This window comes from Apodemus sylvaticus, chromosome 7 (genome assembly GCF_947179515.1).
Source record: "Apodemus sylvaticus chromosome 7, mApoSyl1.1, whole genome shotgun sequence".
NCBI classification, from domain to species: domain Eukaryota; kingdom Metazoa; phylum Chordata; class Mammalia; order Rodentia; family Muridae; genus Apodemus; species Apodemus sylvaticus.
This window is the reverse complement of record NC_067478.1, coordinates 16055711-16068986: the sequence shown is the minus strand read 5'-3', so window position 1 is coordinate 16068986 and position 13276 is coordinate 16055711. Positions and strand designations below refer to the sequence as shown.

Sequence of the window (13276 nt, the reverse complement as noted above, 5' to 3'; positions counted from 1 at the left end):
GGGCTATACAGAGAGAAACCCTGTCTCGAAAAAACCAAATCCAGGAAAAAAGAAGAAGAGGTTTGGCCCCCTGTGCAGTTCCTCAGTCCTTTAATAGTCCCAGCAATAGGAGACAGAGGTGGGTAGATCTGCGTTTGCCATTTATACATGGCAAATTCCAGACCAGCTAAGGCTACATAGTGAGACCCTGTCTCAAAAACAAATAACAAAGACATTTAGCAAGTTCTTTAATTTCTTTACGAGCAAATGTGACAATTGCAAAGATACAGTTGTGAAAAGCTAAAAGTACCTTAGCCTTTGGGGGTGGGTGGGTGACCTAATTGACTTTGCTACTGGGCCCGAGTTTTGGGCGGCGTCAGGGACGTAGGTGCAATTGTACCCTGTCAGACCTTAAAGTCAACAACACATTACCTCCGCCTTTCTGGGCGGGAGCTGTCCCAGCTGACCCTTGGGACCCATAGGCTTCTGGGACCTGGAGGCAGCGCATCCTGGGTGGGCAGCCTCTGAGAATGGCCATTGGTTCTACATCCCAGACTGACGAGCCCTTTAGCCACTCAGAGAAGTCACCGTGCAAGACGTGCGGAAGCGGAAGTGAGGTTTCCGTGGAGACAGCAGAGCCTGCGGAAGGCGGCGGCGGCGGCACCTGCGAGTGGAAGCTGGGGCAGGGCATGGTCGCGCCCGCCGCGCTGTGAGGGCAGAGCGGCCGCTGGGTCCGCCATGCGCCGGCGGCGCTGACATGGGCGCCAGCGGCTCCAAAGCTCGGGGCCTCTGGCCCTTTGCTTCCACCGCGGGGGGCGGCGGCCCAGAGGCGGCAGGCTCGGAGCAGTCTTTGGTGCGGTCTCGAGCCCGAGCAGTGCCTCCCTTCGTATTCACGCGCCGCGGGTAAGGGCATGGGGATCTGCCTTTGGGAGGGCATCCGGGAATGAGAAACGCCCCCTACATTTGAATCAGACGGCTGTCATATTTTGGGTCCCAGTCAAAAGTAAGGAGAAGGGAAAACCAAGCGGCATTCAGCTCTTGACCGCCCAGATGGTCTTTTGAGAGAATTGGCCGAGGCTTGTCTTTAGGGAGAAGCTCTCCATAAATACAGCTAAAACCGCCTCTGAGAGCCTTAAGACCTTCGTTCCATCCAACTCAGTCTGCAAATTAAAGGCATTTATGCCCCTTCTGTTCTTCTAAGCCTTAGAAAAACCGAAGGGAAAATGACCTTCTGTTTAGGTGTCTTGCCTTCCTCACTGTGAAGTTGCACCTCCAAGAACAGTGTCTGGAAAAGCAGAGATAGCTTCAGTGTAGAAGGTGGGGCCGCACGACAACAAAAAGGGCCCTCAGCCAGTTGGGCTCTCGATCTGGAGCACTAACCTAACCCTCTTTTTTCCCAGGTGCTCACACAAAATGGCCTGGACCTAGTGGGCTCCTAGGGACTGGCACTCCCTGTGATGGAAATTTGACCGTAAATACCAGAGAAACACAACAGTGTCGATTAGACAGTACCAGCTACTTGGGAATGGCTTGGAGTGCAGCCTTCCTGGCTCAGACATCCACGATCTTGGTCTTTGGCTCTGGACCAGCAGTGTCTTTAGAAGTGAGACCAGTATGCCGGGGGGCCACTACCCCGCCCACTTCATAAGCCCTAGGTGGAAGGGCCTGCTACTAGAATCACATGACCTTTGTGGAACAGACCAATGATGAGTACTAGCTTTAGTTGCCTAGACAGGGTGCTCTGATATGGCGTCCTGTTGGTATGACGGGGCAACAGTGGCATTGCCAGACTGCCTGCTTCCCTCCAAGCACCAAGCAAAGTTCTTGAGGCATACTGTTCTTCCACGGAGATTACCACTGTGCCTCCTCTCTCGGGGTTCAGCACACTTCCCTGTGGTCTGTGGCATTCGCCGGGGCCGGGTGTGAGGCTCCAACCCAGCCTGTTTTCTTCTCTACACAGCTCCATGTTCTATGATGAAGACGGAGATCTGGCTCACGAATTCTATGAGGAGACAATCGTCACCAAGAACGGGCAGAAGCGAGCCAAGCTGAGGCGGGTGCATAAGAATCTGATTCCTCAGGTGAGGGGGCTGAGCAATGAACGGTCAGTGTGTCAGTGTGGATACAGATGGGGCTCTCTGAGGGAAGAGCTGGGGATCACAGGAAGGCTCTTAGCATAGAGGCCCAGAGATGATCTTCACTAGCCTGTGTTTCCACGGCAGGGCATGGTGAAGCTGGATCCCCCCCGAATCCACGTGGATTTCCCTGTGATCCTCTATGAAGTATGAGCCTGTGGCATGGCAGACACAAGCGCCCACTGCCCCAGCAAGAAACTCCCAGGATCAAGGTGTAGCTTCTATTCAGGAGTCCAGGCTGGTGCCACAACCCTGAATAAATTAAACTCCATTGGCCCAGAACCTTCAGTTGTAAGAGGGGCAGTCCCTCGGTGTTAACTGGTACTGGTTTGTCTGAACAGTAAGTGGTTGGCTGGTGAGGGCTAATGACAGAATTACCAGCCCATCCCCCCCAGCCACTTCTGCAAGGAGCCTGGCAGGACACTTGCCGGTCAGGAATGCCTGGTCCTAGTTACTCGCCTGACCTGCTTCCTTCCTGGCTTGCCTAGGGCCCGGCCTCCTAGAAGCTACAGCACTTTATAAGCAGCGTCTGCCTTCTTCCAGCCCCTGGGCTGCAGGGGCTCTACCCAAGTGGGAACTTCCTTCCCCTCACTCCCCTTACCCCTAGTCAGAGCATTTCAGCCGTTTGCTACCTCGATTCCTCCTGTATGGGACAGACTGGAGAGACGTACCAGCCTCACTCTTCCCACCTGCCTGCCACGAGCTCCCACTCCAAGTTGGACACTTTGCTGGCTGTTAAATAAGAATGGGACCAGTGGGGGGGGGGGGGCGCTTCTCCTTCCGCCCACGGCTGGACCGATCTCTCTCGATTTCAGCCAGTTGCCCTCAAGTTGAGAGGGTACAGGCCGGGGTCAGGACAGGTTACGGATGCCTGTGCCTGAGGGGACTCACCCCAACCACAGATGCCGGTCGTCTCCCTTGTTTGTCTTTGCACCAGTCCCACAAATCCCCAGTTGTAGGGGAGAGGCGACCCGCCACCTAGTGGTGAGAAACAGCTGGGGCTGGTGCCAGTAGCTATGAGGAGCCATCCCCCTCTCCTACAGTATCTTTACCCCTTCCTTCAGGGTCTGTTAAGGGAAAGTACTGGAGCTCCTTGGAAAGGATAGAAAGGAGGGGGAAATACATAAAAGGTGTAATTAAAATGTGAAGGTTTGTAAATAGTCTAGACCATGATAATGTTGGGGCAGAGTCTGATTTCTATACAGAGATGGCTTTAAAAAATGATTATTTGTGGAAGCCCTGTGCTTCTAGGGTGTGGGAAATGGCTCGGGGAGAGTGATCCCCAGCATAGGAAGACTGTTGTGTTATTTGTTCAATTTCAATAAAAATTATTTGTAGACCCTGCACATGAGAGTGGCTTCCAGTGAGGTTTTTTGTTTTGTTTTGCTTTTTTTGTTTTTCGAGACAGGGTTTCTCTGTGTAGCCCTGGCTGTCCTAGAACTCACTCTGTAGACCAGGCTGGCCTCAAACTCAGAAATCCGCCTGCCTCTGCCTCCCAAGTGCTGGGATTACAGGCGTGCGCCACCACTCCCGGCTCTTCAGTGAGACTTTAACGTCCAGTTTCTAGACTGCCACTTGGGCTATCAGGTAAAAGCTAGCAAACCCTCGCCAGAAGCCAGCCCAATACCAGCCGTGGCCAACAGGTGGCGGTGTTCACACACCATCTCCAGCCCTCTCAAGATGCAGGGGACCATTCACCTGTCTGTTCTATTTGGGAATCTGGAAACAGAAGGTCATGGGATCCCTGTGGGGACCGCCCTAGCTAGCTGCCTCGCCTAAGGGGTGAGTGTAGCCACGCTTAGTTTGGGATGGTTCTGGTCCCAACAGTACCAGATCATCTGAAGTGAGGTTACAGCCTAAGCCCCATGGATCCCAAAGGCCCAGCTATACTTGAACAACAGACACTTCCCACCATGGCCTTGGCCTCTTTCCAGGCTCTAAAGTGCACACTTACCTGACTTCCCCGTCATCCATCAGAAGGGAGAGCTCAGGCTTCTGTTGCAGCTTTTTTCTAAGGCTCTGTTCCTCACCTCCTCAGTCCTCTGCTGCTAATGGACATTTCTGCCTATATTTCTCAAGGTCTGCTATGAGCAGGTTCTCTGCTTGCCTAATCTTTGGCCATCATAAACTCAAAGAGTTTTTTTTTTAAAAAAAGCACAAACAAACAAAAAGACCAATTAGGAAGGAGGACTTAATTCACCAACCCAGGGTCAGGGCAGTTGGCCTTCAAGTTGCTCAAAGCTAGAACTTGTCAAGTCTTGAGTAGGATTATCCTGTCCAGCAGAGATTTGCAGTTCTGTAGACCAACTGCCATCCCCTGTAATAAGCCAAGAGTTAGGCCCCTGTCCAGGAGCCAAGACTCCCCATATCAGGCAGTGTCCTATCTCCCTAGCGCCACCCTGCCTGGGGAACTCCCTGTTCTGGACCTACCTAGCTAACCCCAAAGCTATGAACAATAGAAGAGTCAGGGCAGCGTTTCCCCACTCCATCCGGCTGGGCTGGGCTCACTTCCTTCCTACTGGCAGCCTAAGGAAGTGTCCCTGCCCTGGACAGGCTTGCCTGGCCTTTGTTTTCCCAGCAGTCCCCGCCCTGGAGCTTCCTAGACTTTTGTCCCTTGTGAAGCCAACACAGTGATTCAGGGGTGTTCCTGGGTAGGACCATCCTATAGCCTAGGCTATACACCCAGTTCCCATGCAGCTTTCTCTTAGAGGGACTCCCTAGCACTGGGGGGGGGGGGGGTGAGCCCCTGGGATTGTGAGACTTTAGTTTGATTTGAGAGCAGGCAAATTTGCCTGGACCTCCAAAGAGGTCTTCCAGGAATTTCTATCGTGAGCTTCCTCTCCGACAGGGACACATTCATCCCCCATCTCCGTATCACACAGTCACAGACATCAGCACATTGTCACATTGTCGCACTTCGGATACTTCCGCTCTCAATGGGAAAAAATTGACTCAGCTGCTGGAAGAACCCACCCCCACCCCACCCGTTTCCCCTCCTACTGGATGGTTTCTTCTCTGGCACCTGCTCTAGGGGACCATTAGCTCAGCCACCCAGAAAATTATGTGACTCCCCATGAATACAGCCAGTCACTTGGGCCCCCTCACAGCCTATTGGATTTGAGGTTGCCGCAAAACTTCAAGAAAGATGAGCCCTTGATTCCTAGGCCGTATCCTTCCTATCACCTGGCACAGCTCGTGGGGACCAGATCCTACTCAGAGGAAGGGTGAAAAGGGCAGCCAACCGCCAAGGGAAACAGGGTCAAGGGCTCTCCTTTCTGTCCCCCCCCCCCACACCCCACCCCGTTCCTGGCCCTTTCCGCCCAGAGGGCAGCAGGAAGTGAGGAGAAAGGGCAGGGATGGGAGGCGGGAATGGGTGGGAAGGAATGGGGTTTATCAAATCCCCAGCAGACTGCCCAGAGGGCAGCAGCTGGCGCAAGGAACCTGGCTGGAGAGGCTTCTCTCAGAAAGGAGGGAGGCCGCCGACCTACTGGGCCGACGGACTCCCACTCAGGTGAGCCCGGAGTAAACAGCATAAAGCTAGTCCACGCTGCCATAAACGCGCTCACTCGTCGGCGCGCCCTAGCTTCCAGGCTTGCGGGAGGGAAAGAGGCTAGAAGCGGGCTTTTGGAGGATTGAGTCGTGCATTGAAGAGCAGATCTAAGAGGCGAGGGTACAGCTCTAAGCCTGGTCCCCACCCGAACGGGATTGCAAGGCAGAAAGGTTCAGAATATGGAGTACTAGGGAGAACACTGAAGCCTACTTTCCATGAAGTCTGGCCCGAAACTTCTGCGAATTGCACTTTATTTAAGTTGAGTGGGTCCCCCTGTGGACAACCATCCCATCCTTCGCCTCCTTGCAGAGACTGACGGGGAGAATCCAGTGGATTGGCAAGCCCTGGCGTGGATCCGGTGAAAGTGGCTAGACCACTTTCCCCTTTGGCAGGGCAGCGACCCACCCCCCTGATTACCGGGACAACCACTGCAGAGGGCGTGCGAGACCCCCTCCTCTAGAGGGAAAAGGGGCGTGGCTTCCTTCTGACCGCAGACAGACTATCGGAGGGAACCCGGGCTCAGAGAAGACGGGTCATTACTGTTCCAAGAGGTTCTGGATCCACTCCGGTCAAAATCCCTTACACTAGACAAAGGGCCCACATTGCTAGAGTCCACATTCAGACAGGTGGGGTTGAATCCGCAGCTACCGCCAGCCAAGGCTTCAGCTATAAGCCTTTATTGCAAATGCCATTACCACCAACACACACTCATTCCGCGCGTGCCCGCTTCATCCAATGTTCTATCCCTTTAAGGGGCCAGCTGCAAAGAATGGATTGTTCCACTGACGACAGATTGTGGGGGTAATGTCTCAGGCTGGTTAACGCTCGTGGCTAAGACCAGCGGGAATCCCCATTCCAGGAGGTATTAAATCTCAGATAGGTGACTATGTTCCTCCGTTGAAGATCTAAGGGTCCTCGAACTCGAAACGCAGCACTGGCAAAAGGAAGGCGAACACACCCTCCCTGCGAGGCTGCAAATCCTGCCACCCACCCACCTCTGAGGCAGGATTCTTAAAGGGCCGGCGGGGCCTCGGGGCGGAGCCAACAGAGGCTCGAGCTGGGGCAGTACTTGGGCGAAGGGCCGGAGCGGGCTTGGCTGGTACCAGGATGGCGGCGGCCCTGGCGTGGGTCCTGGTGGCGCCTGGTGCGAGGTGAGGGCGGGCGTGGCAAGCCTGGTGACTCTCTCCCTGTGAGCTAGGCTCTGAATCTCTAGGGGCGTCCTCCTAAGTGACCCAGGAACCCCACCCCCACCCGGCTGAACTCTGGCCCCACGTGCGGGGCGGGGGCGGGGTCCCGCACAAAGACCGGAGTGGAATACTCTCTACCCCGGACCCCTTGTGCTGGGAGGTGAGGGTGTAGGCCGGTCGCGAGTGCTCGCACAGATTCTTGGTGGCTATGGTGGGAAGGGCAGGTCGGCGAGCACCGCGGTGGGAAGTCCGCTGCCCCTTTGTCCCCGGGGCGCCTCCTCCTAGCCTAAGAGATTAAGCCCTGACGTTCTCACTTTTATGCTTGATAACCGGTTCCTCTGCAGTGTTCCTAACAGCTTCCCAGTTTCTGTATGCGTTGTGGCCAAATGCTGTCCCTTCTCAGAATCAATTCTGAGTTCGTAATGGGGGTGGGGGACATGGGGTGATACAGGGTGGTTTGGGTTCAGGGTGTTCTAAAACCATTTACTGTATGGTATACAGGCATGTAAGTGACTCTGGCAGTGAGGCGGTAGCCTAATCTGTCCCCTTTTCAGAAGGGACACAAACCTAAAGGAGATGATTGCCCAACCACAGGCAGATCCCTGCTCTAGAAAGAACTCTGTGGTTTTGGTAGAGTTCTAGGTCTCTTGCCTACCCGTCAGCATCCTGCTCTCTCTCTCTTGAGCCTTGGCAGTCAGAGCAGGACATGGTGTGCCGCACAGTTTGGGTTGGGGAGTTTGCGTGGTATTAAGGTGCGTATACATCTCTGGAATTCTCTAGACTGATTTGCTCTCTCCCGTGCTTTCTTCAGTTCCTGAGCTGCTACCAGGCAGGTGACACTTCCTGTAGCCCCCAGCATGCGGGCAGGACTGGGTCCCATCATCACACTGGCCCTGGTGCTGGAGGCAGCATGGGCCTCAGAGCTTAAGCCCACAGCGCCGCCCATCTTCACCGGCCGACCCTTTGTGGTAGCATGGAATGTGCCCACACAGGAATGCGCCCCGCGCCACAAAGTGCCGCTGGACCTTAGGGCCTTCGATGTGGAGGCTACACCTAATGAGGGTTTTTTCAACCAGAATATCACCACCTTCTACTATGACCGTCTAGGCCTGTATCCACGTTTTGATGCAGCTGGGATGTCTGTGCATGGCGGTGTGCCTCAGAACGGCAGCCTCTGTGCACACCTGCCCATGCTGAAGGAATCTGTGGAACGCTACATTCAGACCCAGGAACCTGGGGGGCTGGCGGTCATTGACTGGGAGGAATGGCGGCCTGTGTGGGTCAGAAACTGGCAGGAGAAAGATGTGTACCGGCAGTCTTCACGCCAGCTGGTGGCCAGTCGGCACCCTGACTGGCCATCAGACCGAATAGTGAAGCAGGCGCAGTACGAGTTCGAGTTCGCTGCCCGGCAGTTCATGTTGAACACGCTCCGTTACGTCAAGGCAGTCAGACCTCAGCACCTGTGGGGCTTCTACCTCTTTCCTGACTGCTACAATCATGATTACGTACAGAACTGGGAGAGCTACACAGGCCGCTGTCCCGATGTGGAGGTGGCACGAAACGACCAGCTGGCCTGGCTCTGGGCCGAGAGCACGGCTCTCTTTCCCTCTGTGTACCTGGACGAGACCCTGGCGTCCTCCATACACAGCCGCAACTTTGTCAGTTTCCGTGTTCAGGAGGCCCTTCGTGTGGCTCACACCCACCATCCAAACCATGCCCTCCCGGTGTACGTCTTCACACGTCCCACATACACCCGAGGACTCACGGGACTTAGCCAGGTACGTGTTCTTCCTGTCCTTCGGGAGCCACTGCGTGCTTGTGTTATCAGGATCCAAAAAGTACCATTCCACACTGCTTTTAATCCTGTGGAAGGGTGATGTCACCCCCATTCTGTAGATAAGAGGCCCACAGATGCTGAGAATTAGCCAAGAGCCTCTAGAAAGTCCAGGAGAAGCACACAGAACCAAGCCAGCCATCCTGTCTTTGGAGTCAGAATGTGTAACCCTTGGCTTTGTGGGCTCATGAGTGGCCTCTCGGCTTTGGAGACTAAAGGGTCCAAGGGAAGGATAGAAACAGGCAAAGCAGCCTCTGCCTGCCTAGAGCTGTCCTAAGGCCAGCAGGTTAGAGCAGGTCTGTTCTGAGTCTCCTGTGATACTGTCTGGTGTCAGATCTTCCTCGGTAATCGTCCCTTCCTTCCCACACAGATGGATCTCATCTCGACCATCGGTGAGAGTGCCGCCCTGGGCTCAGCTGGCGTCATCTTCTGGGGCGACTCAGAGGATGCTTCAAGCATGGTAAGGGAGGCCCACCTGGCCTGCCGGAGCTGCCGGGGGTGTACGCTCTGGCTTCCGCCCTCACCTGGGTCTTCAGACTGAGTGTAGCTTCCCTCCTAAGCATAGAGGCTTTGTCCCTGGACCCAAGAGAGAAGAAAGGCACCCCCACCCCTGTTCCCAGGAAGAGGAAATGCTGTCTTCAATAGCTGGAGTTCCACCCTTCCTCATCCAGCCAGCTGGGTTCCAGTCTGTCTCAGCCCCGCTTCTCACTAGGGACAGGAGACTGACTCTAAAGGCTCGGGAACTGTGTATGTGTCTGCCACACGTATACAAATAAATGTGCCGGGGATGCGCCTCAGTAGAGTTCAAACTCCACCACTACCAGAAGAGGTGCTATCACCACAGTATAGACAGTTTCTCTCAGGGCTTTGGACAAAGGCAGCTAACCTCAGATGCTCACCTGTTAACCTTGGCTTCTTCCTCCAGGAGACCTGCCAGTACCTCAAGAATTACCTAACACAGCTGCTGGTTCCTTACATAGTCAATGTGTCCTGGGCCACCCAGTATTGCAGTTGGACCCAGTGCCATGGCCACGGGCGCTGTGTGCGCCGCAACCCCAGCGCCAATACCTTCCTGCACCTCAGTGCCAGCAGCTTCCGCCTAGTGCCTGGCCGTACACCCAGCGAACCTCAGCTTCGACCTGAGGGGGAGCTCAGCGAAGCCGACCTCAACTACCTGCAGACCCACTTTCGCTGCCAGTGCTATCTGGGCTGGGCTGGCGAGCAGTGCCATCGGAACTCTAAGCGGGCAGCTGGGAATGCCAGTAGAGCCTGGGCTGGGCCCCACCTCGCCAGTCTGCTGGGTTTGGTAGCTGTCGCTCTCACCTGGACCTTATAAGGGATCTCCCCCCTGGATATCAGTCCAGCTGACCTCTGGTGCAAGGATCTCCTTGGCAGGAACTGCCTGTTAGGGAGTAGATGAATGAGTCTGGAGTGGGCAGTGCCCCCAGGATGCCTCGAAAAGCATCCATACCATCTGTCACCCCCCTGTTCTAAGGGGGAGAGAAGCATCCCCTGAGATGCCCTCATCTTGCCAGAGAAGATGGAGAACACAGCTAGGCCAGGGGAGGCCTGACTCTGCTCCCTGCTTCTGGATAGTTTATAATTTTGGGGTCTCTTTTGTAAATTAAATATAAAACAACTCCTGTGCTTCTTGGTTTTTGCTTTTGTTTTTCCACTTCGGGGTTAATGTGAGAGTTCAGGACTGTCCGGGAGGTGGAGCCCAGCTCTTTGAATCTGCATGCTGGGACTTCTCAGCAGTGTGTTCACTGGGGAAAAGAGCTACTGTGTTTGCAATTGTGTGGAACAGGGCTCACTAGAGTAGGATTCGTACTCTACCCTAACACCAACTCCACTTTATCTTGATAGAAGTAGAGTTGGGCCCATCACTGGGTGACGGATAGAGCTAGCTGTCTAGCTATCTGCTGCTTGCCCCAGGACCCCAGCCAGCGCCAGCTCCCTTGCCTCAACCACACACAGAGAAAGGGGACAGGATCTTCCCTGATGCTCTACAGTAGAGCATTTTTGTTCCCTGCTCCCAAAGGCAGTGGATTCACCCCTCTCCCCAGCTGGGACACATCCTTCCCTTGGGTCTGGCAGGTAAGGAGGCTGGCAGGCCATTGAGATGTCAATCTTGAGCTTCAGTCTGTCACTGTGTGGGTGTGAGGTGGTGCTGTTGGGAACTATCCAAATCTGGGAGCAGGGTCATCCTCAGAGGCCAGCTTTAGCACCAGAGCATGTGTGTGTGTGTATCAATGATAGAATACTTGCATGGCATGTGTGAAGCCCTGGGATTGATCACCAGCACCATATACATGTGTGTGTGTTGTGTGTATGTATGTATGTATGTATGTATGTATGTATATACACATATATATATGTATACACACACTCTCTTGTCCATGGAACAAACTAATGGTGCATTGCAGAGGGGAGAAACGGTAGCCAGGGTAGTTGGAACAGCTCTGCACTGCTTTATTGGGCCTGCCTCTGACAGGTGGTACCTCCATCATTCTTCAGTCAGAAGAAGAGTGTCAGTGTGACTCACTCCCTCAGCCCTGCCCTCAGAAACTTACTGGCTCTGCACTGGGTCCTGAGTGAGGGAAGGCAGCCAACAACCCAACAACCGTGGAGTGTGTGCCTGTTGTAGTCCCTGTGATGTAAGAGGGAGAGGCAGGAAGGTCAGGAATTCAAACCCAGCCTTGGTCAGGAGACCAGCCTGAGCTATATGAATCCCTGTCTTAAAAAAGTAAGGAGCCTGGGGGCTGGAGAGATGGCTCAGTGGTTATGAGCACTGACTGCTCTTCTGAAGGTCCTGAGTTCAAATCCCAGCAACCACATGGTGGCTCACAACCATCTGTAACAAGCTCTGACGCTCTCTTCTGGAGTGTCTGAAGACAGCTACAGTGTACTTACATATAATAAATAAATAAATCTTTAAAACAAAAAAAAAAGTAAGGCGCCAGGAAGAGTGGGTGAAAGGCATCAGCATCACGCCTGGTGACCTGAGTATAATCCCGGGAACAAAACTTCTGACTCCCTAGAAGTGTCCTCTGATCGCCATACATATCTGTGGCATCCATGAGCATGCATACAAATACATAAAGCCGGGCCATCCCAGCACATGGGAGGCAGAGGCAGAGGCAGGCGGATTTCTGAGTTCGAGGCCAGCCTGGTCTACAGAGTGAGTTCCAGGACAGCCAGGGCTACACAGAGAAACCCTGTCTCAAACAAACAAACAAACAAAAAAGACACACATAACAGTCAGAGTGGCGGCAGCGGCAGCGGCACACGCCTTTGATCCCAGCACTCTGGGAGGCAGAGGCAGCCCTTCCGAATCTGAGTTTGAGGCCAGCCTGGTTCAAAGACAGAGAAACCCTGTCTCAAACAAACAAACTCCTGAGAAAGCTAAGGACACTTCCAGTGCCCCGGAAGTTCAAGATGTTAACGATCTGGTGGGTGAAAGGGCTCAGGGGGCAGAGGCATGTAACGCAGATGACCTGAGCTCAGCACGCTCAGCACCCAGAATCTGCGGGACAGGAAAACTGACATGCACAGGCCTTCCGCTGACCTGTTCGTATCAATTTGTGAATATATATCACCTCTGTGCCAGAAGAGGATGTCAGCGCCTCTGGAACGAGGTCGTAAGCCACTTGGCATGGGTGCTGAGAGCTGAACTTCAGTCCTTTGGAAGAACAGCTAAATTCTCTTGATTAAAATATATATAATATATACACAAATATAATGATAATATATAAATATATATAGTTAGAAATATTCTAAAATTATTTAAAAATTACAAGATTTACAAGGCCCCTCTCCAAAACTAAAAAGTAATAATTCCAGGAGAGGCACTACCGACAAGCTGGCAAGCTGTACCAAGGCTGCGGCTTTTGTGGATTGTTCCGGCACTAGGGTAGGCCTTTTGGTGATGCAGCTGTCTTCAAGTAAGTAGCCCCCTACTCTCCTCCTGCCATGAGGCCCCCACCCCCACCCCAAAGCTTATTGATTCACCAAGCTAGATTTAGAATCCTTTCTCTCGCCAGTTGTCAGAAGTCTGTCTGGAATGAGCAGAAGTTTGTTCACACTTCATTAGAAAAAGTCACATGACACCCAAGACTCCGAGGGCTTGGGGAAGGGTCAGGGTAGGAAGGTGGAGCAGATCAAAGGCGCTACACGTGCCCTGCCAGAGAGACCACGCCTATACAGTAGCCGCACAGTGGATGCCAGAGCTCAGTGGCCATTGAGTAAGGGGTTCAGTGATTCAGGATTAGACACAACTGCAGGCCCAGACAGCATTTCATCCTGGGCAGGGCCATGTCCTCCCTTTCCTACTTTCCCAACCTCAGCAGGCAAGCCCAGGCCTGAGCACCCAGCAGATCTCAGTAAACAGCCTGTGATTCAGTGAACTAGTAAAATCAACAGTGCATGAACACACACATTACTTACACGTGTACTCACTAATACATCCCTGCTTGTTTCCATGGTCATGCAAATCCAGGGTCTCCTGATCACCAAAACAGCAAGGTCTCCTACATGACGCCTGGCACTGAGTCCCACACTCGCGCATATAAACCCCTGAGAATTTGGGCAG

The 13276-nt window shown here is 53.6% G+C and overlaps 2 protein-coding genes across 3 annotated transcripts; both read left to right on the top strand.

The window, feature by feature from the left end:
• The first annotated feature begins 593 nt into the window (after nucleotides 1-593).
• On the top strand, nucleotides 594-3460 carry Tusc2 (tumor suppressor 2, mitochondrial calcium regulator). The gene is made up of 3 exons (XM_052187367.1): nucleotides 594-882; nucleotides 1940-2060; nucleotides 2202-3460. Exons 1-3 carry the CDS (start codon nucleotides 737-739, stop codon nucleotides 2265-2267), a joined length of 333 nt encoding a protein of 110 aa, XP_052043327.1. The 5' UTR covers nucleotides 594-736; the 3' UTR covers nucleotides 2268-3460.
• A 2048-nt stretch (nucleotides 3461-5508) lies between these two features.
• Hyal2 (hyaluronidase 2) lies at nucleotides 5509-10332 on the top strand. 2 transcript variants are annotated; one of them, XM_052187361.1, is made up of 4 exons: nucleotides 5509-5625; nucleotides 7663-8629; nucleotides 9056-9145; nucleotides 9611-10332. In XM_052187361.1, the coding sequence occupies exons 2-4, from the start codon at nucleotides 7709-7711 to the stop codon at nucleotides 10019-10021; spliced, it is 1422 nt and encodes a 473-aa protein (XP_052043321.1). In that variant the 5' UTR covers nucleotides 5509-5625; nucleotides 7663-7708; the 3' UTR covers nucleotides 10022-10332. The 2 variants fall into 2 exon arrangements, with proteins under 2 accessions (XP_052043321.1, XP_052043322.1); XM_052187362.1 differs by lacking the exon at nucleotides 5509-5625 and adding an exon at nucleotides 6316-6815.
• Nucleotides 10333-13276: the final 2944 nt, after the last annotated feature.

Coding starts and splice junctions, on each gene's coding strand:
- Hyal2 (XM_052187361.1), top strand. CDS start 7,709: ATGCGGGCAGGACTGGGTCCCATCATCACACTGGCCCTGGTGCTGGAG. Junction 8,630..9,055: donor GACTCACGGGACTTAGCCAG/GTACGTGTTCTT, acceptor CTTCCCACACAG/ATGGATCTCATCTCGACCAT. Junction 9,146..9,610: donor CAGAGGATGCTTCAAGCATG/GTAAGGGAGGCC, acceptor TTCTTCCTCCAG/GAGACCTGCCAGTACCTCAA.
- Tusc2 (XM_052187367.1), top strand. CDS start 737: ATGGGCGCCAGCGGCTCCAAAGCTCGGGGCCTCTGGCCCTTTGCTTCC. Junction 883..1,939: donor TTCGTATTCACGCGCCGCGG/GTAAGGGCATGG, acceptor TTCTCTACACAG/CTCCATGTTCTATGATGAAG. Junction 2,061..2,201: donor ATAAGAATCTGATTCCTCAG/GTGAGGGGGCTG, acceptor TTTCCACGGCAG/GGCATGGTGAAGCTGGATCC.